This window comes from Alternaria ethzedia (genome assembly GCF_023757985.1).
Source record: "Alternaria ethzedia strain BMP 0044 chromosome Unknown scaffold_53, whole genome shotgun sequence".
Classification (NCBI taxonomy): domain Eukaryota; kingdom Fungi; phylum Ascomycota; class Dothideomycetes; order Pleosporales; family Pleosporaceae; genus Alternaria; species Alternaria ethzedia.
In genome coordinates, this window is record NW_026056246.1 from 32,806 (window position 1) to 56,467 (window position 23,662).

Genomic DNA, 23,662 nt, shown 5'->3' on the forward strand with positions numbered 1-23,662 from the left:
AGTGTCGGCGCCAGCGAACGCCGGCTATGCAAGTATCGTACAGTTCGTAATTATATCTTCTCCTCGACGACTTCCTTCAAAGTCTCCGCTCGTCGAATCAGCTCTTCGTAGACTGTCCAGGCAAGCGCACTGCTCATTGCCTTCCTCGCGATCCTAATACCAAGTCCATCAAACATGCTGCGCATGCCTTCCTCCGCAAGCATCTTCTTGCTCGCCTGTACCATATTGCCGTACTTATGAGGCATAAGCTGTATACGCGTCTTGATAGCATCGAAGGGGTTCGTAATAGTCGTCCCCAGCCCCGCTGCTGCAACACCCGAGATGAAGTTTATTCCCGCGGAGGTGCTGGTAGACAGCTTGGTAGCGGTGCCGGACGTCTCTTCAATCTTGGTTGCGAGACTAGAAAGTTTCCGTTTCGATTGCTCGTAGAAGAGGACGTAGAGCCCCGCGTAGGGTGCATCGCGAACGGCTGTTGCGCCGAAACCAGCGAAGAAGCCTTTGAGTCCTTCTGTTCGGAAGATGTCTCGAGATGCGGTGAAGAGCGAATTGTACGAGTACAAACTACTCTCGTACCGCACCTTCAGCACGGTTATCGGCATCATGATGAAGCCCGCCCATGTCCGCGCAAAGGCTCCCGTTGCCAGATTCGCCGTGTTGCTCAGTTTGGGTAGAGAGCTCGAGTGCTCCGCGCCTTTGACTACTGCATCGCTGCTTCCTGCCGCGACCAGACTCGCTCTATGTCGTAACGCGTTGAGACTGGAAAAGTATATGGCAGAGCCAAACCCTGTGCGCAGGGTACTTGGTAATGTGCCCCTCCAGAACTGACGTATCGGGTTCGGGCCGCTGGCTATCGACTGGATGGTACCGAGGAGGGTGCTCGAGCGGGATTGTTGGACGCGGGTCTTGAGGAGGTCGGCGGGTTGGAGGAGGACTGCAGACAGAATGCCTGAGTTTAGGCCGGCAAAGAAGTGGACTGCGCAATTGTTAGCAAGGGTAGTCCGCTAGCTCTTGCAATAGCAATTATGCTCCTCGCTCTTTCCACTTACAGTAGGACGACGAGCGCTTTCCGCGGGCGCCATCTGACATTGCCGAGGCGTCGAGTATTCAATTCCTATTTTAAGAGATCTGAAGCTGCAATACGCATCATGGTAACAGCCGTGGAAGACTGGCCGCAAATGTTAGGGTGAGAGAGTAACAACGTGTCTGTCGGTCTCACGCGAAAAAGTGTCATGACGACATGTTCCGAGCCTCGGCGAGTCGGTGATATTTTCGCTTGCGTCTGGTACCGCGTCTATCAACACGATACGTCTGATGAACTCATGAACTCCGTAGACATTATTAGCATCGTGATTCGAAAGTCCGCTGTCCAAATTAGAACAACTGGCCAGAAACGCTGTCATCATGTCGCATTATCTTGATCTTGAGCTTAAGTAATATTACGAAGAAGCACCTTAATCCTATCATACATCGCTCCATACATCCCGGACATGACCCCTAAAGCCTAGCAATCACGTTTGCGGTGGTGCCATATGTGAGAGCGGATGCAACCCTCCATCAATCCTCATCATCATCGTCGTCTCCAAAGATAGCTTTGAAAACATCCTCACTCGCCCGATCATTCGAAAGCGCCTCATTCTTCTCCACATCCACAGCAGCATGCTCGCTCTGTTCCGCAGCCACAGCAGTAGTTGGAATAGCAGCTTCCGACGCCTGACCCATCCAAGCCGGCCGCTGAAGAGCAGGACCATTAGTCAAGAACTCATGTTGCAGCTTCTCCATAGCCGACTTGGACACTGCTTCTTCCGTCTGCGATTTGAAGTGGCTTTCACCAGCATCAAACTCCGGTGGCATGTCTGGCGGGGGCTTGACGTTGAAGCGTTTGCAAAGGAGTCGCGATGGGTAGAAGGGGAAACTGCTTCGAGTCATGGGACCGTACATGCCTAGCTTCGCCGCCTGCTCTGCGGGATCTTCTGGCTTTGCGGCTGGCTGTCGTAGAAGGTTCGCATTAGCTGCTCCACCATCGTTTCCGTTCAAGGTTGAGGATGACGCGGATGTGAATCGGGAGGCCATAATGCCAGTTGTGGGTTTGAAGACTTCTGCAGCATGTGCAAACTCCTGTAGCTCTTTGATCCATTCTGAAACCGATACGCCCTCCCTCCGTTCTGGCAGGTCCTCTTTCAGCCCTGCTTTCAACTCTAGGAAGCCGACGTAACGTGCACGCTTCTGCATGTCCTCAGCATAAGGCATCCAGCCCGTCGCACCCTTGGCGAGGGCCGCGGCTGCCACGCTCTTATCGAGAGTAGGCACGAGACTCCAAAGATCTTTTGGTTGGGCTTTGCTTGCGGGCAAATGTCCTTCAGGAGCAGCTTCTCCCAGGCCCTGGGGCAGGTCGGCTTTACCAGATAACGCAGCCAACCGATCTCGGGCGTCCTTGGGTATGAAGTCGAAGATGGACTTTCCGGGCAAAGCTTTCTCCCCCAAGAGTGCCGAACGCCCTTTAGCATCCAACGTTGATGCTTTCGCCGCGTCTGCTACAGACTGGTAGTCTTTCGATTCTGAAGTCGGAGCGGCACTTTTGGAAGATTTCCAACCTGGAGGTATCTTCGGTGGAGGATATTTGGGCTTGCTGGTGAGTTCGGTGAGACCGGCCGCAAATGTGAAGCCACTCAACGGAGATCTCCCATCTATAGATGGCCTGCTCAGTGAGACCAACGCCTTGGACGAACTCTTCTTCGAGACAAAGACATGCTTCTCTCCTGCTCCAGCTTTGGCAAACTTGCTGGGCTTCTTCCCCTTCTTTTCCTTGCCTATGGTCTTGTTGAAGGTGATCTTTGGACCTAGTTCGTACGGGTCTTCGTCGTCCGAGCCGGTATCGTTGAGCACGCCAACGCCAAAAGAAGACTTCTTCAGCGCAGGTTTCTTTACAGTTGATGCTTTCTTCGGACCCTCAAGATAATGCAGGTCGAACTTGGATGGACGATCTGCAGCCTCTTCTTCCACAGCATCCAAGCGAGCTTCCGACGTGTATCCCAGACCTTTGCGACGAACCTCTTCTCGTGGCAAAGTCATGATTCGAGCGTCTTGAGGCGCAAACATATGTGCAGCATCGTCCTTGGGTCCGGATGCGCCATCTTCCAGGTCAGCATTCCGGCGCACCTTGCGACCAATGCCCTGATCTCGTCGCCAGCCCATCTTCTGCGCAATCTTGACGCCCATTGTCTCCTCCTGGGTCACAAACAGGCCGAATAGTCCATCGTCGTTCGCTCGTCCAGCTTCGCCTATGCCGGCGAAGTTCTGCGCAGTCTCCAGTTGGCGCGACTCGGCTGCTGCTGCCAGATCCTCCTCGTCCATAAAATCTTCGGCTCGCTGGGTCGGGCCATTGGGCTGGTCTTTTTTGCGGTCTGCGCGCGAGGAAACGAAAGTTTTCGGGGTCCATCCTTCTTTGGATCCAACTGTATTAAAGTATCTTAGCATAGTCAAGAAGTCTTGCGTTCGTCAAAGTATGGCTCGGAAACTTACCCTGCACTGAAACCTCCTGTGAATGCGCCGTGGAGTCTCCGGCGACCTCGCTCGTCCGTCACGGTCTGCTTCCACACGGGCACGAAAGCGCCATCATCGGCCTCTTCTTCGGGAAGCCCGGTGCCCAGGGATATGTAGGTTGTCGGTCCGCCGCGAGAGCGCTTTTGCGCGTTAGTCGGGGAAGGCGCGCGCGGCCGTTTGTACGCCATTGCGAGAGATGTCGGGAGTGGAGTTGCGCAGGTCGTGGGCGATTGTTTCGGGACCAGATTCCTTGAGCCAGATTTGGCTAACGCAATCCGTAGACCAGGTTCGTCACGCAGTCAAGCAGTCACCAGTCAAGCGAGGGAAAGTTGAAGCGGATCACGAGTAAGCGGCCGGTGGGTGACTAATCAGCCGCGATGCTATTGGCTGAGGGACGCTTACCCAGCGACCAGCGACCAAGCGCAGCCAGACCACGTCCGGTAGCCAACTCAACAAGCCGCACGGGGACTACAAAGTGCACAGTTGTCTACGGGTGTGAGTTTCAAGTGCCGGTAGAATTCGCAGCGCTCAGCTCAAGTGACTGGACTGGCTGCCGTTGGACTAAGACAAAGGAGTTAGTAGGCAGGGTGGGCCCGATGATGTAGTGCCGCGCCTGGGTCGAGCGGCCTAATAGCAAGCAAGGCTGGTGTCCGGCTAAGCTTGTTGAGACCCTGATCAATGGATAGAGCAGCTGGAGCGCAATCTTGTGAGATTGAGGCAGCGACAAAGAGAAAAGCGTGCCTCCTGAGGTATTTCTATGATAGGTATGGATTAAGACAAGGAGGAGCGCAGAAACAGGGTGGACGCATTGTCCCGAAGGAAAACCTACCCCACGACAGCGGCCTGGCGTTGGGCGACGAGCTAGGCGTGGAGCGAGAGAGCTATCGTGTTTGACCTCCGCCCAGAAATAGCCATAACAACACAGCACATGCACTCGGGCGGGCGCAGTACATGCTTCTCTCGACGTCGATGCTGCATCTCTCTGCTGTAACCCGTGTTCTGCATCCGTCCCAGCAGACGCCTATCTAGACCAGCCTACCAACACGCCGGTGCCAAGTTTGGCGACTGCCATCTACCGGCCCCTAACCTCTTGTACCCTTACGCCGCAGTACCCACCGAGGACAACAAAGTAATCTCTCCACATTGTCACGATAGCCTTGCTGCTTGCGGCTCTGCGCTCGCTCCACGCCCAGTGCGTCTGTGCTAATCGAGGCCCGCATCTGCTCCCTGCGTTGCGCGTAACCGTGGTAGAGGCAGCGCATTCACCATGTCGGCCGCCGCCCCATCATCGCCCGCCGTCGTGCGCACCTCTTCTTCGTCGCGCAGATCCATCGACCGCCCCCATCGCTCCCAGAGCCAGAGCCAGCCCACCGCCAGCCGCGCGCCCCCCGCAAGCCGCCATCAGCAAGGCGGCCTCCCCAACGTCGCCCGCCGAGACTACGAGCAGAGCAACGTCGCCCACGAGCAGCCCTCACCGCAGCCCTCACGCCGCAGCGAAGACCCAGGCCGCAGCGAAGCCACCCGCCGGAGCCACACGCGGTATGCGTCTGACGCGTCGACGACTTCCGCAATGCCCGTCAATGGCGTAGCTGCCGAAGCCAGGCCGGGCCAGCCTCAGCCCGTCAACAAGCGCAGGACCACCATCACCGCACCCAGCACCGGAACATGGGCGCTCGGAAAGACCATTGGCGCCGGCAGCATGGGAAAGGTCAAGCTGGCCAAGAATGCCGAGACCGGGGAGCAGGTGTGTACTTTGGTTGTTTACGTGGGGCATGATGGCGCATCCAGCTGAGATAGAGGAACACTCAAACACGTACTAATCACAACAGGCCGCCGTCAAGATCGTCCCGCGACAGTCCCAGGACCAGCACCAGAGCGCCGCCGACCGCGAACGAGCCGACCACTCCAAAGAAGTCCGAACCGCCAGAGAGGCTGCCATTGTCAGTCTGCTGAACCATCCTTACATCTGCGGCATGAAGGATGTCGTGCGCACAAACTTCCACTGGTACATGATGTTCGAGTTCGTCAATGGTGGACAGATGCTCGACTACATCATCTCCCACGGCCGCCTCAAGGAAAAGCAGGCGCGCAAGTTCGCTCGACAGATTGCCAGCGCCCTGGACTACTGCCACAGGAACAGCATCGTTCACCGAGATCTCAAGATTGAGAACATTCTTATCAGCAAGATGGGCGACATCAAGATTATTGACTTTGGACTGAGTAACTTGTTCTCGCCTAGGAACCAGCTCAAGACATTCTGTGGAAGTCTGTACTTTGCCGCCCCCGAACTCCTCCAGGCCAAACAATACACTGGCCCGGAGGTCGACGTGTGGAGTTTTGGCATTGTGCTGTACGTCTTGGTCTGCGGCAAGGTGCCGTTCGATGACCAGAGCATGCCACAGCTCCATGCCAAGATTAAGAAGGGTCATGTCGATTATCCTCCATGGTTGTCCGCAGGTATGTTACGCCGACTTACAACTCCATACTGAGCTAATATCCCCCCAGAATGCCGCAACCTCATCCACCGAATGCTGCAAACTGACCCCACCCAGCGACTGACCCTCTCGGAGATCATGAGCCATCCCTGGCTTACCAAGGGATTCAACAGCCCTCCCGAAAACTACCTGCCCCACAGAGAACCCGTGCAGCTACCTCTGGACAGCGAGATTATTGAGAAGATGCAGGGTTTCGACTTCGGTACAACGGAGTACATCACCACGCAACTGACCAATGTGATTCAGTCAGAGGAATATCAACGCGCTGTGCGAACGGCGGCCCGCAAGGCGACGGCACAGACACCAGAAGCGGAGAAGAAGAAGGGCATATTCGACTTTTACAAAAGACGCACTTCAATCGGAAGTCGTGAGCAGTTGACTGCGTCGTCATCCGAGGACATTCAGCGGGGAATGGATCCAGTCAACGCATACAGTCCTCTCCTCTCAGTCTACTTCCTGGTCAAGGAGAAGAGAGATCGTGAACGGCAGGAAGCCAACCCAGGTCCTGTTGCCATGCCCCAGGAGCCGGACGAAAAACCCTTGAAAATGCCAGATCTTCCGCCACCGCCAGCGGCATACACCAACTCAGCTGCCTACGAGATGGCTGGCGAAAAGCCCACAGGTGGAAGGTCGCGACCAAGGGCAAGGACCCACGGTGAAGATGACATCACCGAAGGTCTGAAACGAGTCGACCTAAATAACCCGCCCCCGGTGTTGCCGCCTCAGGTTGAGCAACCGAAGAAAGAGGGTGCTGCCGTAGGTCTGTTGCGCCGCTTCAGTACCAGAAAGTACAGGAGTCATGAGAAGGACCGGACCGTCGAGCCCTTGCCTCCACCAACTCCAGCAGTCGCAATCTCCAGTCCCGCCGAACCCGCACCGGCCCCAGCGCCAGCCACCGTGCCGAGAAAGAGCTTCAGCATTCGAAGACCGCGCGGTCGCGAAGGAGGTTCTGCCTCGTATCTTCCAGACAGCGCCAACAATCAACCCGAGTTACTCTCACCTCCCGGCACTGGCAACAGCGCTGCGCGGAAACTAAAGGCACTCGGTCGCTCCACCAGCGTCAACTCGGCTGATCTCCGGAGACGACTCAGTCGACGCGGTCGATCTTCGGAAGACCCTGGAAACCCTCCGCCCACGAGTGGATCAGACAGAACAGATAGATCCGAGTTGAGCGCGAATAAAGTTCGACCAAACAACGATGCTGCTTCCGACGATCTCACTTCGAGCCCACGGCCCATGCAAGCTTCACGGGCCAAATCGCTGGGTCACGCGCGAAGAGAAAGTATTCAAGCGAGGAGGATGAAGAGAGAAGCAGCAAAGGAAGCCAATGTACCCGAAGAGACAGATGCAGAGCTTGCAGAAGCGCAAGCGGAAGCTAGTCGCAGCCCAGATGCTGTGAAGCCTGTGTTTCTCAAAGGTCTTTTCAGCGTCTCAACGACAAGCACCAAGCCCCTTCCCATCATTCAGGATGATCTAATAAGGGTGCTCGACCAGCTTGGTGTTGAGTGGACCGAAGTTAAAGGTGGCTTCCGATGTCGACACGCACCCAGCATCGACATGAACAAACCCATGGACTCGCCAGCGTCCCCACCGAGTGGAGGGCACAAGAGAAAGATTAGCTTTGGGGGCTTCATGGGTGGCGACAGAGATCGTGATGAGTTCCGAGACAACCATCGAGCACCAGGGACACCGAAATCGCGATCACGGCCATCGCCTGCGGATCAAAGCTACACGAATACCGACGAGTCTGACGGCAGCGAAGAACGGGACGAGCGACGACCACGCCGCGCATTAGCGGCGGGCGAAACATCGACGCAGGTGCAGAGCGACATGGGCTCTAGCATGAGTCTGGTGTTTGAGATTTTGATCGTCAAGGTCCCGTTGCTAACACTGCACGGCATCCAGTTTAAGAAAGTGGATGGGGGTACATGGCAGTACAAGAATATGGCTCAGACGATTCTATCAGAGCTAAGACTTTGATTGATGATAGTTCGAGTACAGATAAGAAGAAGAAGAAGGGGTTAAGGCGTTTTTCTCTTTTGATTATTTCGCGGGCATTGGTAAGCATGGTTCACTTCTACGAGAGAGGCTTTGTTATGTGCAATTGTAATTCTTTTAGTGTGTGGAGGGGTTTTTGCCGAAAGCACCGTTTTACGGGTTACAACACCCACGAATCTCATATGTTTATTCTTCTGGTATTCTTTGGTAGGGGGGTGAGAGCGGTTGGTAGCGGACGAGACGGGATGGTATTGGATCTCGCTTTATAAATGTTGATTGGCTTTCTGACTATCTTTGCGGCGTGAGTCCGCTCTGGACCCTTTGTCGTGAATTGGGTGCAGCTGCTAGCAACACATGGCTGCTGAGGCAGCTTTACCATTGTGAGGTTGTCCATATGCATGTCGCATCTAGCGTTTTACTATCATCATTCGTATATTGAAAGCACAATTCTACAGCTCCAAGCTCATCTACTGCATCACTCATCAAGACCGCTAAGCTCTCAAGCAACTTACTTCCACCCCCTACTCTACCTTCGCTCCCCCAACTTCTTGCTCCGCCTCTCCATCATCACCAGGCACCCAAATCCCCACCCCCTTCTTATCCACCCTCATCCCCTCCGTCCCCTGCACCTTCAACGTCTTATTAAAGTACCTGTCCGTAACCTTCAAATTCGGCATAATCCAATCCCCTTCCACATTCGACAGCAAATTATACCGTACCGTCTGCCGGCTCATAGGCAGGAGATGCAGCGTCCTTAGTTTAGGTCCGCTGAAGCCAAAGTCCTCGCTGGCTTCCATGGCGAGCTCGAAAGTGAGGAAGTGCATGGTGGGGTTCTCGAGGACGTAGTCGAGATGGATGAGAGAAGGGGTCGTGGGGGAGAGGTGGTGGGAAGCCAGGACGCGGGGTTCTGAGGAGGGGATTTGGATGCGCGGGATGGGGAGGGAGGATGTTACTGGGGAGGCGGTGGGGTCGGACGTGCGCTTCCATGTTATGTTGAGAGTTGTGTCGAGGGCGGTGGAGCGACGTTCTTCGAGGTTGTTCTTCCGGATATCCAGGCTGAAGCCCCATTCGCTGAGGACCTGGGGTTCCATGGGGGTTTCTGCAATGGTGAATTCTTTCGTGACGTCGCATGTTGCGCCACCGTGGATGCTGTGGACTTGGACGGCTAGGTCGCTGACGACGAGCTGCTCGTCGGCGAAGGATGCGACTTTGGCTCGTAGGCCCCATTTCTGTGCTATGCCGAATGCATCGGGCGATTCGGGGTTGACGTTGCTTTCGGCCTCTTGGAGCTCGAAATAGCTGGGCCATGGGTCGGGGTGCACGCGTGCCATGAGGTCGTAGCTCGCTTCGAAGGGTGCGTTGAAGACGAGGTCGGCGACCATGATCTTGGAGATGGGTATGTCGCGGTCGCTAAGGAGGTGGTATAGTACCTTGACTTCCAAGGCGTAGTCTGCTGGATCTGCGGGTGCAGTGAAGCGGATTCTCTCTGTTGTCCTGGCACCTTGGGCCAGCTTCCCTACTACATGGCCTGGGAGGTCTACATCTGTTGAACCGTCGAGCGCTGGCGGGACTTCCTTCATGGGTGACTCTGCCGGACGCTCGACCCAGGTGTAGCTCAACGTGTCTTTTGAGCGACCCAGTAATCGCACCTCAAGGACAGCTTCAGTGTCCTCTTCTTCTTGGTTCAGAATCTCTATTGCCAGTGTCACTGACTCATCTGTGTAGTACTGGTTGCGAACGTCCGGTAGGTTGATTTCCATCTTTGGCGGTTTGGGTAGTACGTGCACCGACATACCAGATCCATGCTTCAATGATCTTGACTTGATCTTGGTATCTGACTTGATCCACCAAACAGGATGAGTTGGAGTCTCCGGGTCTGTGTCTGAGCAAACGAGGTCGAACTTTTCCGTGCTGACGCCGAAGACGCACGCGACAACATCGACATCCCCAGACTCGCGCAGAATGAGGGGAAGACTGTACACTTTAGTCTGCCCCGGGTGGAGCGTGAGATCAGCTGTTCCGGCCCAGCGTGGCTTTCCGGTAGCGGAGTGCGTCTCTTCTAATGTGCAGGTGTACATGACTGAGGTACTTCCGGAGGGTTCGTCGGCGTTGTGATTTAAGCGGACTTCAGCCAAACCCCCATTGAACTGATACTGGAGGAAAGACAATGTAATAGGAGCGGAGCCTGGTCGAGCATTGGAGGTGATGGCGAGCTGTGCGTGGAGTGGTTCGCCCACATTACCTTCTGCTTCAGCAAAGGCGAAGGACGTCGACACTGCAAGGTCAGCCTTTAAATTTTGAAAACGAGTTTCGCACTTACAGCAGGATATGTGGTCTTTAGCATTTAGACTCACGCTCACCTTCTCGGCAGTCGCATCCGAGAAGACGTCTAAACATGTCATCAAGTCGTACTTGTATTTTGTCTTGCCAGGGATTGCTGGTGCTGTTAGTGAAGCTTCGTGTGAAAGACGAGTAACACTGACTTTGACTATACAGCTCCCACTCCGTTGCAACATATGATTCTCGGCTCTGTACTCGCAGTGCGCACTCATGCAGAGTCCATACTACCTCCGAAGCTAAGCTCCACCATCCTTCTTTCCGCCATGCCATCGTTTCCCAGAGTGATCGCAGTACTTTGAACGCATCGTGAAATCTTTTCACGTGTAGCAATGTTCGAGCCACCTCAAGTTGCAACTGATCTACTTTCCGGTGTTGTCCCCGAGCTCTGAACTCAGCTATCGCGGCATTAAGCTTGGATGAGATGTCTTTCCAGTGCTCGAACCCATTGCCGATACCAGGTACAGGATACTCTTCGTGCGGTTGGGGAACGAGGTAGTGGTCGTATATCTGATTCCGAGCAGAGACCTTGGCGGCAGGAGACATGCCGGGTGGTGTTCGGTCTTCCTCTGGCATCTCTCTGGCAAGAATGTAGCGCCTCTTTGCGTGGTCACTGGAAATCTTATGCCAATATCCGGCATGATGTAATAGTTCCCATGGTGGTAGTCTTTCTCCTACTGGGAACTGCTTCTCGGGCTGAGAGTATAGCGAGTTAGGGATGTCTGGCAAGGGATCTGTGTCCGGGACAGGATCTCGTATCTTGAAAACTGGCAATTCTGTTCGTCGTACCGTCTCAGCCATCACTTGGGCCCATGTAGATTCCCAAGCCTGCCAACCATAGTTGTTAGTACCCTTGCCCCGGCGATCGAGCACGTCTTGTAATCTCCACTTGTATCGCAACCAAGACTGGACCGCGGAAGTAGGGAAATTGTTCCATAGTTGACATCGAATGTGTCGTAGTGCGATAATATCTGCTAGTAGTCGTATCTCGTCCCATCTTGGAGACCAGCTTGCCGTTGTTTCAAACAGGCCCTCGGCACCAAACAATGCCTCCAAAGCAGCCCCGTAGTGTCGCTGTGCAGCGTCCATCTCCTGGCGAAACTCGGCAAGAATACCCAGCTTGAAGTCATAGCGAACACCCCACCCAGGATACGACAGCGTTTGGGAGGTGCCACGCGTTGGTGGGGCTGTCGGAGGCGGAATTGTGCCTCGTCCTTTCTTCCTCCGCGCATGTTTCGTGAGGTCTCGGTAGTATTCCACACAGACAGGTTGTAGTATGGCCAGGATGGAAGTGACGAATGCCTGCAGCTCGACCTTGGATGTTCTTGGAGGCAGAAAGAAGAGTGAATTCTTTGGATCCAAGCCTGTAGCCCGCCGTATCGTCGCCAGTCGCTCTTCGATGTCTGGTGCCTCGATGATAGTCTTGTCACTCAGCAATACCACAACATATCTTGTTCGGTAATCTGACTTTTGTATCTGGCTCTTGATCTTGTTGATGTCCGTCTTTAGCTGATTATCGTGCAAGCTGTTCGTAATGGGGTCTGTGGTGAAGTTGAAGAAGGAGACGAATACGGAAGGAACGTAGTGCTGGTGCTTGGCGACCCAGGCAGGAGCGATGACGCCGTCGGGGAAGGAGGGCGACGCTGGCGAGAGGGGAGATATGGGCGAATGCAGGACCCAGGATGTTGCGGCTGCGATGGTGGGACTGCCTGGAGGGGTTGTCTCGGAGTTTGAGGGCGCATCTGCCTTTTTCGGAGGCAGTTGGAAGTTCTAGCAAACATCAGCCCATGGCTCCTTCCCGTGGCATAATCGCAGGCGCATGTACCCTTCCTACACTCCGTATTCTGAAGCCATGCGTGATGCCTCGGCGACTAAAGTCGCGCCCATTCCACGGCGCATTCGTGCCGTCTGCACTTAAAAACTCTTGGAGTAGTTCATTTGCCCGTTCACCTTCTGCAGGTGGTAGGTCTGAGCTGATAGTTGTGACAGCGCGCCCAGGAAGCACATGCTGAACCGATGGAGGGGGATCGGCCTCTTTGCTGGTCGCTAGGCCTGAAAGGACAATAAACGGTAGGTTGTGCGCAGTGAAGTCTGATGGGTATGCCTCCATTATAACTCCATGCCCGAGTCGCGTGGTTTCCAGCTTGTATCTCACAAGCGTGGTGTCGACGTGGTGCTGCTTTTCGGAGTTGGGGACAGCGGAAGTGCTGCGGAGTGGATTTGCTCGTCGCACGAGAATCGCAAAGCCAGACGTGGGCTTCCTAGGTGCTGTATCGGATTGGCGATATCAAGCGTGTTTGTGGCAGCATGGAGATAGTGTACAGATTGTTCGCGGCTTCGTCATCGATGGTCGCGGGTCGACACATGGGCGCGGGAAGCTAGCTGAACCCTTGCCATGCACGTTCTCTATGCCGCCCGATCCCTCCACACTTTCTCTCCGACACTCTACAGCTATACTTTTGCAATCCAGCTTCGCCGCTACGCGTATCCACACCTCCAAATACCTTTGACAGCGCAACAAGCCGTTGTACTAGCTGAACCCGCTCGTATCGATACTCCCGCATCTTCACCACCTTACGCTCGCGCTGGCCAGAGGCTCTGACGCCATGGCGGGCCAACAGCAGCAGATTATGGATACCATCTTCAGCATGAAGAGGAAGATGCTGCGAAAAGACGACTGTAGGTTCATTCCTACCTCGACACAGGCCTAGCTAACACTGCGCAGCCGACACAGAAGACTCCGAAACACCCTTAAACAGCAACAAGCAGGATTTGAGGCGCAAGGTCCATTATGCGCGCGCCAGCGACCCAGACTTCCTTTCTGACCCGCGACCGTACAAGAAGGTGCGTCTTGGCTTGTGCGACTCGGGTGTCGACTGTAGACTGACGCCTCCAGCGCATTGAGCACGCCGGCTACCACAGGTCCATCCTACAGCGCAACCCTCCACGATACGATGCGGACGGTGATGTTGTCGAAGTCGAAGAAGACTACGAAGACGAGGAAGATGTGGAGGCTGTCGAGGAGAATCCTTACGGCAACATACAGCTCGAGAGCCTTCTTGCGCCGCTCACCTCCGCCGCCGATCTACCCAACCATCCTGCCCTGAGCGTAGCATACTCCTCTCGACATCTCACAGACCTCGCGAGCGAAGCTGGAGCCCTCTCGCGGAAAGAGCAGGTCACGAACGCGCGGGCGAAGACTCTATTCGTGAAACTGCAGGGCGACTCCACGTTTGCGCCAGCTGCCCTGGCTGCTATGGGCAGGGCACCGTTCCAGGAGCCATGGGCTAGCAGCGCAAATGGGCGCGCGGGCGAAGGAGAGCAGCAACACCACGATGCGGAAATGCGCGAAACCATAGAAAGTCCCCATGACGTAGACATGGAGGATGCAGGCCAGCCAAATGGCACTAGTCGACAGACCGAGACCAACGGCGACACGAGTTCAGAGAGGGTCAATGGCGCACATTCTGTGACCAACGGAACGCACGCAGGAGATGCAGAGCAGGCGCAAGAGAATGGAGAAGGAACGCCCGAAGACGCGTCCGATACCGCGTCGCAACAGACGCATAGGATGACGACACGCAGACGAGCACAGGCGCACGCAGCCTCGACTCCCTCCCCACCTCATTCACCCTCGAGCGGTGTCGGCGCAATACATCCTCTCTTCATACATCCGTCGGATTCGTTGCCAGACCGCGACTTTGGTCTTCCGCCGAACGAAGCCGAGGAGACGCGCATGCTCCTCATGGCCTACGTACAGAAACAGGAGGAGGTCGCACGGATAACATCCGACTTGTATCAAGGCCTGCTACAAGCCGACCGCATGAGGCAGGATGTATACAAGTGGTCAAAAGCGGAAGGCCATGTAGGAGAGATGAGCGATGGCGAGGACTGGTATGACCCCGAGGAGTGGGAGTTGGATGGTGAACTCGCAAAGGGTCGAGATGAAGAGGAGGACGATACAGCCGTGGCTGGCAAGAAGAGCACAAGGCAACGGCGGAAGCCGGACAAGGATGATCGATAGCCTCGATTACTGAAGCGGCAGGCCCCACGGACGCACCCTGAGTATTATTGTTGCGCGGATCCATAAGACACACATTCATGCTACGTTCTGGTTAGGACAGAATTTACACGAGTTGGGTTGCTCTTGCCTCAGTGAGCGGACCACGTGCTTTCGCGTCAACATCGTGCTTTCCATCCGCCGACGAAACTTCCTCCACTTCACAACCGCCACTCGCCATGGAGTACGTTCTGCGTTGCAATGAGCTCAAGTGTCGATCGCAGCTGCATGAACGCGCCGTGGTTACTACGTGCAGGTTCGTCCATCTCACCTGCCTCTGACGCTTTTCGCTGACCATCGCACAAGTCACGTCTTTTGCAGCAATTGCGCAGATGTCACCGGGCTGTCGAGGTCTACAAATGCGCATCGAACTTGTCCAGCATGCAACTCATCGCTGCACAACCCCGACGATGTGGTTGTCGCCGGTCTCAACCCATCAGAAGACTACAAGACGTCGGTACTTAGCGGCTTGAGTCCAACAATCATCATGGAGTGTGCCAGTCGCGGCCTGGCGTTCCATAGCTATCAGACGTCGCAGGAGATTATCTACCAGGAGCACCTCGCGAAAGGCTTGACTGGCAAGTACGATACGCTCAGTCAACAGATGGATCAGCTCGTCCATGATGCGAATTCGCAGATCAAGGCGTTGCAAGACAAGATGCAAGGTTGGTCATAGCCTCTTCCTCTGAATGCTCCATTATTAACAGTCGCGTAGCCATGCAAGCCGAACAGGAAATTCTCGAGGGCAAAAACTATGAACTTGCGAAAGCCTACAAACAGAAGACGAAAGCGCAGGCGCAGACCCAACTTCTCTACCAGCAATTGAAAGGCAATGTTATGGCGACGCAGGTAGCTCATGCTGCTGGTGATGAGGCGGCGTACACGATCCAGACTGCTCGTGGAGACCGGTTCATCGACCGCCTTCCAGGTACGCGGACGGGAACGGCCAACTACAGTCAGATGAATATGTCGCAGCAGACCGGTGGCGGTAGACCGCACAACAGAGACTTCAGTCGGAGTTCTGGGAGCAGTGGACGGCAGCAGCAGGGTGGTGTGCATCTAGGGCCTCCGTTCGATCCACAATTGCAGAGGCGGGGATTGGGTGTGAGGAACAATACTGGTCGTGAGTTGTTCTTCTTTGAACATAGAGTATCGCAAGCTAACGCAGTGGAGATACAGCTCCCGTTGGGACGCCTTCGCAAGCTCACAGAAGTCAGCTTCCAGTCCTCGGTGGCTCACGCCAGCCCCCTCCATATTTGAGTCAGGATGCGCATTCCTCGTACCAAAACTCGCCGATGACCAGGCAGCCTCTTGCCAGTGGTGCACGTGGTCTGGGTAACTTTATGCTAGGCAAGTCGTCAAGGAGGACTGGTGGCACCGCCAATACTGGTCCGCTAGGAAGATGAAGTGAGCAGTGTGTGTCTGGTGTTGCTGCGACGGGGCATAGGAACTGAGCATGGCGGAGGAACGGGCGGCCCCTATTAGACATGTACGATGGGATGCATGCATGTACATTTGGTCTGCTGTGCCACCACATTGTGCAATATCAATCCCATCGATAGGCGTATGAAATCTAAAAACCTAGCTTCAACCTTTCAAACAAGTCTTCGTCATATACACTCTTTCAGATCCCGCGTCTTAGTCAAGGCTTCACGCACACCGACTTACCGTCGGCCATACCTTTGCCTACTTCTTCCCATAAGTGACGAAAAGCACTCAGCTCATGTCGTCCATCTCTTAGCTTCGCATTACTTCCCCATTCACGTGTAGTGGCTTCTACTTGATCAGTAGGGCTGGGTAGAATCAGGCCTACCAGCCCCATTGTTCGCAACTCCGCTCTCCAGAGTAATTGTCTGGGCGTTCAGTCTCAATCTCAAGTACATGTGCGCTTCGGAGGTTGCCATGAGCTCTTTGGATATAAGTCTCAGGGATACTCACGTGCTCATGGGCAAGGTTATGCTCAAGTCTCTTGATTGAGTGGCAAAGCTATTTGAGTAGTTATCTTATACGATGGCAAGGCCGACTATATTCGACGTCAAGGATGGAGCGCTCAATGAGGGCTCATAACGGGCGTTCGGCGTACGCCGTATCCACTACCACTACGTACTGTTGTTGGAGGTGGAGCCGAATGCACCCTTCTTATACCGAAGGAAATAAGCGTTGGCCTCAAGGTGCTTATTGCAACTTCAGACCATGGCTACTGACAGAAATAATGGGACATACGGCCAACGCGCATCGCACGGGAATATGTGGAACGATAGAATGAAGAGTTGGCTGACGATTGATCGCGACGACCTACATCACGACGGTAAGAGCCGGTGAGTAGAAAGATATGTATAAGTAGACATCAATGGTACAAGAAAAGAGAAGCCATCTACATAAAAGAACACTTTCAACACTCTCCTGCAACACCGTCATCCAACCTGAACACCTTACTTCCCATACCCAACATGAAAACTCCACAGTTCACTCTCATTCCCCTCTTAGGCCTCTACACAACCTCCACCCTCGCCGACTTCATAATAGGAAAGTACGCCGGCTCCGAGCTCGGCGGCAACTTCTCAACCCCAGGTCAACTGCACATCATCGGGACGTGGAACAGCGCAGGTAACCTTCCAGCCCAGCCTCCCTGATCCCAACAACCTAACACTCACCCCCAGGCATCGAAGGCCAGGAAAACGGCTTCGGAACCGATGACTTCTGTTCCGCCGGCACCTCCGCCGACACCGGCAAACTCAACAACTGGAAGAACAACAATTTCTGCGGCTTGGAGATCCCTGGTTGTCCCTCCACCATGCGCATTGTCAGGTCTGCGGGCAGCTTTTCTGGCGACTGCGGAGCGGCGATGAATGACGCGGATCGTGACCACTCGGTGGAGTATGGGGTGCTGATTGATACCGTCTCGTCCCTGAATGCGGCGGTTGGTAATTGCTATTACGGAAGCGCGAAGCTGAAGAAGGATTGTACTAGTACGGGGAGTGTGACGTATCAGGCGGCTGTTGTTTGTTTGACAGGGGTTTGTGGAGGGCCGTTGGAGAGTGAATTTGAGCCTGGGGCTTGAGAGGGGTTGGCGAGGCCGTGTTGGCTTGGAGAGGACGGGTGAGCTGGGCGGTAGCTCGGTATGGTCGCTCGTCGCGATGGATCATGGACCCTGTTGACCTTTGTTTGTAGTCAGCTTGTTTTGGTAGTTGGTGGATTGACAGGAGAAACGACGATGTTTCATAACTGCCTGAAGATGACATAGACCTTGAGATGTGATGAAGGGCAGAAGCCATAAATGCCTGACGACGACATGGACCTTGATGTGTGACAAAGGGTAGATACGGTGATTATGTGGCTACCACGCCCACCTGAAAGTCTCGGATCGCAAAAGTGCGTTTGCGTACGAGATGGTTGTGTATTGCGGGAGTCGTGAGCGACTCGCGCCGCTGGAAGTAAAGCTTCAGCTGTCTTCCGAGGTTCTCTTACAAGACATGAACTTCACGCCGTCTGTCTTGAACAACCATAGTCGACATACTGTAGTGCTCTCAACCGTGTGGAGAGGATGCGTCACTGCCTACCAATCTGCTTGAGAGTCCACAATATGTGACCCAAGTCTCAGGTGTTGCACGGCGTCGGTCGCGTATCATTGAAGAGCCCGGATTCTTGCTCCATTGCTGAGGAGAGAAGGGCGGTGTAGTTTGTCTCGAAGACATCTGGAAGGAGAAATGCTATAAACTAAGGAGACCATAGATATAGTAGCAATGCCTAAACTCCCGAGATAGTCACCGGAGGCAGCTATTCCTGAGGAGTGGAGGTTGGTTTGTCGGCCCTGCTCACTTCAGAGCAATGGCTAACGGGGCCTCGACGTCTCACTTAAGAGCTGACGAGGTGCAGGTATACTTGACCTGCGCAAGGATGGAGAAGAAATGCTATAAACTAAGGAGACCATAGATATAGTACGACGACTAACCCACCCAAAACAGTCGCGTCTGGCGACTATTTCAGAGAAGCAGCGGTCGGTTGTCTCACCGTGCTCACTTAAGAGCAATGGCTAACGGGTGTATATCTCGGCGTAGAGATAGGGTGCAGGTATACTTGACCTGCGCAAGGACCGCAAATGCCTGGCTACCGAGGGTCGGCTTGCACACTAGGTGTGCGTTGAGCTGGGAAGTTTGCGGTGCGGAGCAAAGAAGCGGCGGCCAAAAAGTTGTATATATCGGATAGGCGCTAGCCAACGCTAGCCAGCGCACGGACGGATAGCGTAGCGATGAGGTGAGAAGTCCCAATCCGTCTTTGGTGTTCTGCTGCTACTATCAATGGGAATCTTCTGGAGGCGTCAGATGTCAGGTGTCTTTGTCGCTCGTGGCAGAGAGATGTGTAGACTGAAGCAACACTGAAGGTGCGCAGCAGCGTCATGATAAGGCTGTTAAAGTGGGGTCATCTGCGCCTCCACAGCCACGGCCCCAGCCGCAAGCACGCACCATTTGATCGTCTTACGTACCACTCCGCGATCTCGTTCAGGGAGTGAGTGCGGCTTGCCTGCCGTACACCGTTGCCGTCATTGCTCGCAGGATGATGCACTACGATTGACGTTCAGAGCCGTCGCATGCATTCCTGCGACAAAAGTAATGTTTCCTGAGATGAACGAGCGCGTGGAGACCTGCGACGTCAGGCCGTTCGTGCTGTTGATGGTGGTGTCAGATGGCGAAGGGTGTCTGGACTGGGTCAACTTCGGAGCTGGGTATGTTTCACCAAAAGAAAAAAAAAACGCTTGACCGCTGAGCGTTGTACGAAAATGCCGCGTGGAGGATTGATTCATGCATGTCACTCTCATTTCGGTGTCTGATGTGATGTCTGCGTTCTGGTGCGCTGTGGCGGGCGGCTGCCTTCGTCGGGTTGTCGATGTTTACTGAACAACTCAGCATGTTTGTTACAGATATGCAGCCAGATATCTGAAAATTCGATGTCGACGACATAATGTGGATACTTTGAGTCAGTGGGTTGTCTGCAGCCTTGCTGTTCCTGTCGATACACAAGCTTCCCGCCCCTTGCTTCACCAGGTAGTGGGGAATGCCAAGCAGATCTCGAACCACGCTACTGAAAGTTCCGCGAAACCTGACGTGGTCTGTGAAGAACGGGGTCGTGTTTGGTGAGGCGGCTCGATGGCACCGATCTCTTCGTGCTGGTGCACGTTTGCAACTTCAATATACTAAGAACTGTGATGGCGACGATCACAACCAGAAGCGCTGTGACTCCACGTGCTCGAGTTGTAGTGTTGGGTTGTTTCTTCCACCACTCAAGTGCAATGTTTTCGCGCTGGGATATGCCCGCGCGCAACTTCAGCAGATGTGCCATTGTGGTCTCCTGCCATCAATCTGTGTGAGCGTTGCGAAGACACAACGTATGTCGCAGCCGTTACTACTTGCTTTGGGTGCAGAACAAGGACCTCGAGAGTGCTGGACGTGACAGCTGTAGCCGCAACCTTCTTCCATACCATAAACACTTGACATGCTGCAGATTAGGCTTAGCTTCCACGGTTACGTTGTTCTCCATGCTGTGCGCACAAGACATACAATTGGAGGAACTTCCAGGTCACCTCATTTGAAACGCATCGCTCTTGGCGTAAAAGGCGAAACGGGTAGAGACCGCGCGGATCGCGATTCGCGAATCCAAGGACTGTTTCAAACAGATGAGCATAACCGCCAAGCACAAAGCCCATGAGGGTAGGGCGGAGCCGTGTGGGTTCAATCTATATGCGATTTCGCCAAACCTGCAAGTTTCCGCAGTTGTCCCGACGGCAGGCATTCAGAAGATGGCGGAACAGATCTGTGGATGGTATAAGATGCAGCGGGAGACGCACCCAAAAATCTGTACTCACCATCGAGCCAACAACAGTCTTTTACAGTCTTTCAGCTTTCTCATCTTCTTTCAATCCTTTGCTCGACGCATTACATTCGCTAGCCGAACCCAACGTCCTTCTCTTCATTCCAACTACCTTTCAGCTCTCCAGCTTTTCCAATCCCAACCGACCCAACTATCAACATGAAGGCCTCCGTCGCTGCTGCCATCGTGGCTTTCGCCGTCGCCGTCTCGGCCGGTCCCAGCAAGCCTTCTCCCATGAACTTCTTCAACCTGAACAAGCGGGCGAGCTTGCCTATCCCGGCCTCCAAGGGCTCCCAGACGCTCAAGGAGCCCATGGAGATCACTGGCACCTTTGACGGCGGTCTCAAGACCTATGGTCGTGGCGTATCTTGCACTGGCCAAGCCGAAGGCGGAGATTCTGACGCGGTCTTCATTCTGAAGGTATGTCACTGCTGTAGGAAGTGCATGTGAAACATATACTGACTTCGTACCTCTACCTCTGCAGGATGGCGCTACTTTGAAGAACGCGATTATCGGAGAGGACCAGATCGAGGGTGTCCACTGCGAGGGCAGCTGCACCATCGAGAACGTTTGGTGGGCTGCTGTCTGCGAGGACGCGCTTTCTCTCAAGAAAGATGGTGACGCAACTGGTAAGAGGTGTTTGCACTACCTCCGGACTGAGCTAACGCCTTCTAGTGATCGGTGGAGGAGCTACCGGCGCCGAAGACAAGGTCATCCAGCAGAACGGCGCTGGCACCGTCACCATCGACGGCTTCACCGTTGACACTTTCGGCAAGCTATACCGCTCCTGCGGTAACTGCAAGCAATCCGCTGAGCGCCACGTCATCATGAAGAACGTCAAGGCCTCCAACGGCAAGCTCCTTGCTGGCATCAACCCTAACTTCGGAGACTCCGCCACGATCGACGCTACCAACTGCGCCAGCTCCGTCAAGGTCATCTGCGAGGAGTTCAAGGGTGTTGCTTCTGGCAGCGAGCCCGAGAGCGTTTCCAAGGGCCCCTCCGACTCCTGCATCTACAAGGAGCCTCTCTCTTCTTGCTAAGTTGCCTCGAGCAAGACTTCAAACAACATGTGGAGGATGAATCGGCGGACATCGGTAGATTTCATTGGATGGCGGGGATGCAGTGCATCTGTTGTGCTCGCTCTGGAAGCATTGTACATACATTGACTTCTTTCTTGTATATATTGGCGACAAAGAATTGCGCGAATCGAGAAGGTTGCTCTACGAACATCTTGATGACAAGTGATGCCTGATTGTATGGGTGTGGTGTTGAGTCCGGAAGTAGCTAATCGCGCGCACTACTGTAGTACTGGGTGTGATTCGTGTCGCAGTCTACAAAGATGTAATTAGCAGCATCATGGAGGTAGACGCATAAACAACCACAAGACTTGTATTGATGTTAGGATTCAATGGCGTGTATGCAGCAAATGACAGGGACTCCTAACTCCCTCCAGGGCTGGCGCTGATGACGTGGGCGCGCTAGTCTCAATGGGGCGATGACAGTACCGAGGCGACACGCGACACGCGACGCGCGACACCTCGGAAAACCGCTCGGAAGCATCACGCGATTATGCCGAAGAAATTACACATAGAGGTGCATTATACCTACTACTTGCTGACACATTGACAGAGCTCCTAACCGTGGTGTAGAGCTGTGCCGATGACATGACCGCCTCTTCGTGTGGCATTCATTCTCTCCCCGCTCTCATCAATCTCCATCTCCAGATCCCGACGTCACATCCCAAAAGAGCCGACTACTCCTCCTCCGCAAAATCGCTCTCCTCCAGCCTAGCCCCGCTTAGCACCTTGCCCATATGGGTCTTCTCAATACCCTCTCCCTCGCGCCGAACCTTCATAAGCCATGCTCGCAGGAAGGGAACAGGAGACTTCTTCAAGTTCCAGATACCGGCTGGCGGCATGAGAAACCCGTCTGGAGAGGCTTCCTGGCCGTCTTCCACTGTGTCCTTCAGAAGACCAAGATGGTCACAGAGTTCGGCCCACTCAGACAACGAGCGCAGATAAAGACTTCCGGCAAAGAGATTAAGCTGCATCGTCAAGCTACGTGAGACCGAACCAGGCGAGAAAGTTCGACCGACGTTGTAGAGCATGAGGTCATCGATCGATGCATAACTGACGTTAAACCGTGGAGCGTAGATGTGTAGCGTAACCTTGTCCGACTGCCCAATCAGGGGTAGCAACTGATTGACCTCGTAGGGGCTCATAATGATGAGCTTGCTGATAGTACCTGGGCTGCTGAAGCTTGGCACGCTCAAGATGAATTGCACCGGGCGCTGGTACGAGTCGGAAACGAAAGATGCTCGGGTTGATCCTGGGGGTATTTGGACAGTGCGCATGAAGTCTGCGGTAACCAGCAAGTCATTGGGGAGACTTCTCAGGTTGAATAGCTTTCCAGCGCTCGTGGTGTTGAGAGATACGAAGGCAGGCACGAAAGCCGTAGAGCCGTAGACGATAGTTCCAGTGTGGATGAGGCTTTCCAAATCTGTATGAACATCATGTGGATGAGCCTTCAAGCGTGGTGGGCGCTCGACCTCGCGCTCCATTTCGATTTCCGGTGCAAGCTCACACTCTTGCTCCTTAGTTAGGGCGGCTGCTTCAAAACCACCCATAGCTTCGAAGCTACGGCATCGTGAAACGATGCTGACGATGTTGACATTGGACATGTCCCAGTTGTCGAGGTGCGCGGACTCGTCGTTGTTCGGTGCAGATGGCTTGTAGCGAGTTTCCAAATCTGCCGCTTCATCTTCCAGAAAAGCCTTGGCTTGTTCTTTGGTAGTATCAAGGCCGTTCAACATGCCTTTCTGGCACTCAAACCTCCGGCCTTGAATTGCCCAGAGTGCTAGTGACCTCTTGAGGTCCGCCCAGGTTTCGCCGATCGCCCACGCCAATACATCATACGTTTCGATCGGAGTACCAATTGGCTTGCCGCTTCGCTCGTAGATCTTTGTCTGTATCTCTCCGGGTATGACAAAACACACTGATTGGCCTTTTCCAAGCTTCCGTAGTCGCATAGCAGCTTGTGTGAGGCGATCCTTGGTCAGTTGACTGCCTAGCGTTAGGGCAGCCCGGTAGTATCGTGGTAGCCCGGGTATGTCTGTTCCTCTTGTATGGCTTTCATCCAAATAGACGATGCACGATTCCAGCATTTTTGCGTAAGGAGAAGTTTGGAAAGACTCGACCTTCGAAGTGCGGTCCAGCACTGAAAGCTGTTCGTTCTCGAAGTAGACTATTGCCGAGATGTCGTTGTCTCGCAGCTTCAGCCAGGCTTCAGCTACTTCTCGGTTGCTCATTTGTAAGATTGACGCTCCGCAGTCCAGTATAACCCTGATGTCTGGATGTAATCCCTCGAT

At 54.3% G+C, this 23,662-nt stretch overlaps 9 protein-coding genes across 9 annotated transcripts; 5 read left to right on the plus strand and 4 right to left on the minus strand.

Annotated features, from left to right (window-relative positions):
• Positions 1-50: 50 nt before the first annotated feature.
• On the minus strand, positions 51-1,086 carry J4E87_010635 (uncharacterized protein; the record flags this gene model as incomplete). Its single annotated transcript, XM_049382207.1, has 2 exons — positions 51-973; positions 1,047-1,086. The coding sequence occupies 2 exons, from the start codon at positions 1,084-1,086 to the stop codon at positions 51-53; spliced, it is 963 nt and encodes a 320-aa protein (XP_049228031.1).
• Positions 1,087-1,554: 468 nt separating this feature from the next.
• J4E87_010636 (uncharacterized protein) lies at positions 1,555-3,728 on the minus strand (the record flags this gene model as incomplete). Its single annotated transcript, XM_049382208.1, has 2 exons — positions 1,555-3,466; positions 3,520-3,728. 2 exons carry the CDS (start codon positions 3,726-3,728, stop codon positions 1,555-1,557), a joined length of 2,121 nt encoding a protein of 706 aa, XP_049228032.1.
• Positions 3,729-5,110: 1,382 nt separating this feature from the next.
• On the plus strand, positions 5,111-8,015 carry J4E87_010637 (uncharacterized protein; the record flags this gene model as incomplete). Its single annotated transcript, XM_049382209.1, has 3 exons — positions 5,111-5,284; positions 5,370-5,997; positions 6,046-8,015. The coding sequence occupies 3 exons, from the start codon at positions 5,111-5,113 to the stop codon at positions 8,013-8,015; spliced, it is 2,772 nt and encodes a 923-aa protein (XP_049228033.1).
• Positions 8,016-8,554: 539 nt separating this feature from the next.
• On the minus strand, positions 8,555-12,480 carry J4E87_010638 (uncharacterized protein; the record flags this gene model as incomplete). The annotated part of the gene is made up of 4 exons (XM_049382210.1): positions 8,555-10,308; positions 10,354-10,470; positions 10,517-12,140; positions 12,196-12,480. 4 exons carry the CDS (start codon positions 12,478-12,480, stop codon positions 8,555-8,557), a joined length of 3,780 nt encoding a protein of 1,259 aa, XP_049228034.1.
• A 496-nt stretch (positions 12,481-12,976) lies between these two features.
• On the plus strand, positions 12,977-14,394 carry J4E87_010639 (uncharacterized protein; the record flags this gene model as incomplete). The annotated part of the gene is made up of 3 exons (XM_049382211.1): positions 12,977-13,049; positions 13,096-13,214; positions 13,267-14,394. The coding sequence occupies 3 exons, from the start codon at positions 12,977-12,979 to the stop codon at positions 14,392-14,394; spliced, it is 1,320 nt and encodes a 439-aa protein (XP_049228035.1).
• Positions 14,395-14,609: 215 nt separating this feature from the next.
• Positions 14,610-15,836, plus strand: J4E87_010640 (uncharacterized protein; the record flags this gene model as incomplete). Its single annotated transcript, XM_049382212.1, has 4 exons — positions 14,610-14,614; positions 14,752-15,095; positions 15,146-15,358; positions 15,655-15,836. 4 exons carry the CDS (start codon positions 14,610-14,612, stop codon positions 15,834-15,836), a joined length of 744 nt encoding a protein of 247 aa, XP_049228036.1.
• Positions 15,837-16,880: 1,044 nt separating this feature from the next.
• On the plus strand, positions 16,881-17,491 carry J4E87_010641 (uncharacterized protein; the record flags this gene model as incomplete). The annotated part of the gene is made up of 2 exons (XM_049382213.1): positions 16,881-17,037; positions 17,091-17,491. The coding sequence occupies 2 exons, from the start codon at positions 16,881-16,883 to the stop codon at positions 17,489-17,491; spliced, it is 558 nt and encodes a 185-aa protein (XP_049228037.1).
• A 2,963-nt stretch (positions 17,492-20,454) lies between these two features.
• Positions 20,455-21,335, plus strand: J4E87_010642 (uncharacterized protein; the record flags this gene model as incomplete). Its single annotated transcript, XM_049382214.1, has 3 exons — positions 20,455-20,715; positions 20,780-20,924; positions 20,971-21,335. The coding sequence occupies 3 exons, from the start codon at positions 20,455-20,457 to the stop codon at positions 21,333-21,335; spliced, it is 771 nt and encodes a 256-aa protein (XP_049228038.1).
• Positions 21,336-22,048: 713 nt separating this feature from the next.
• J4E87_010643 (uncharacterized protein) lies at positions 22,049-23,602 on the minus strand (the record flags this gene model as incomplete). The annotated part of the gene is made up of 1 exon (XM_049382215.1): positions 22,049-23,602. One exon carries the CDS (start codon positions 23,600-23,602, stop codon positions 22,049-22,051), a length of 1,554 nt encoding a protein of 517 aa, XP_049228039.1.
• Positions 23,603-23,662: the final 60 nt, after the last annotated feature.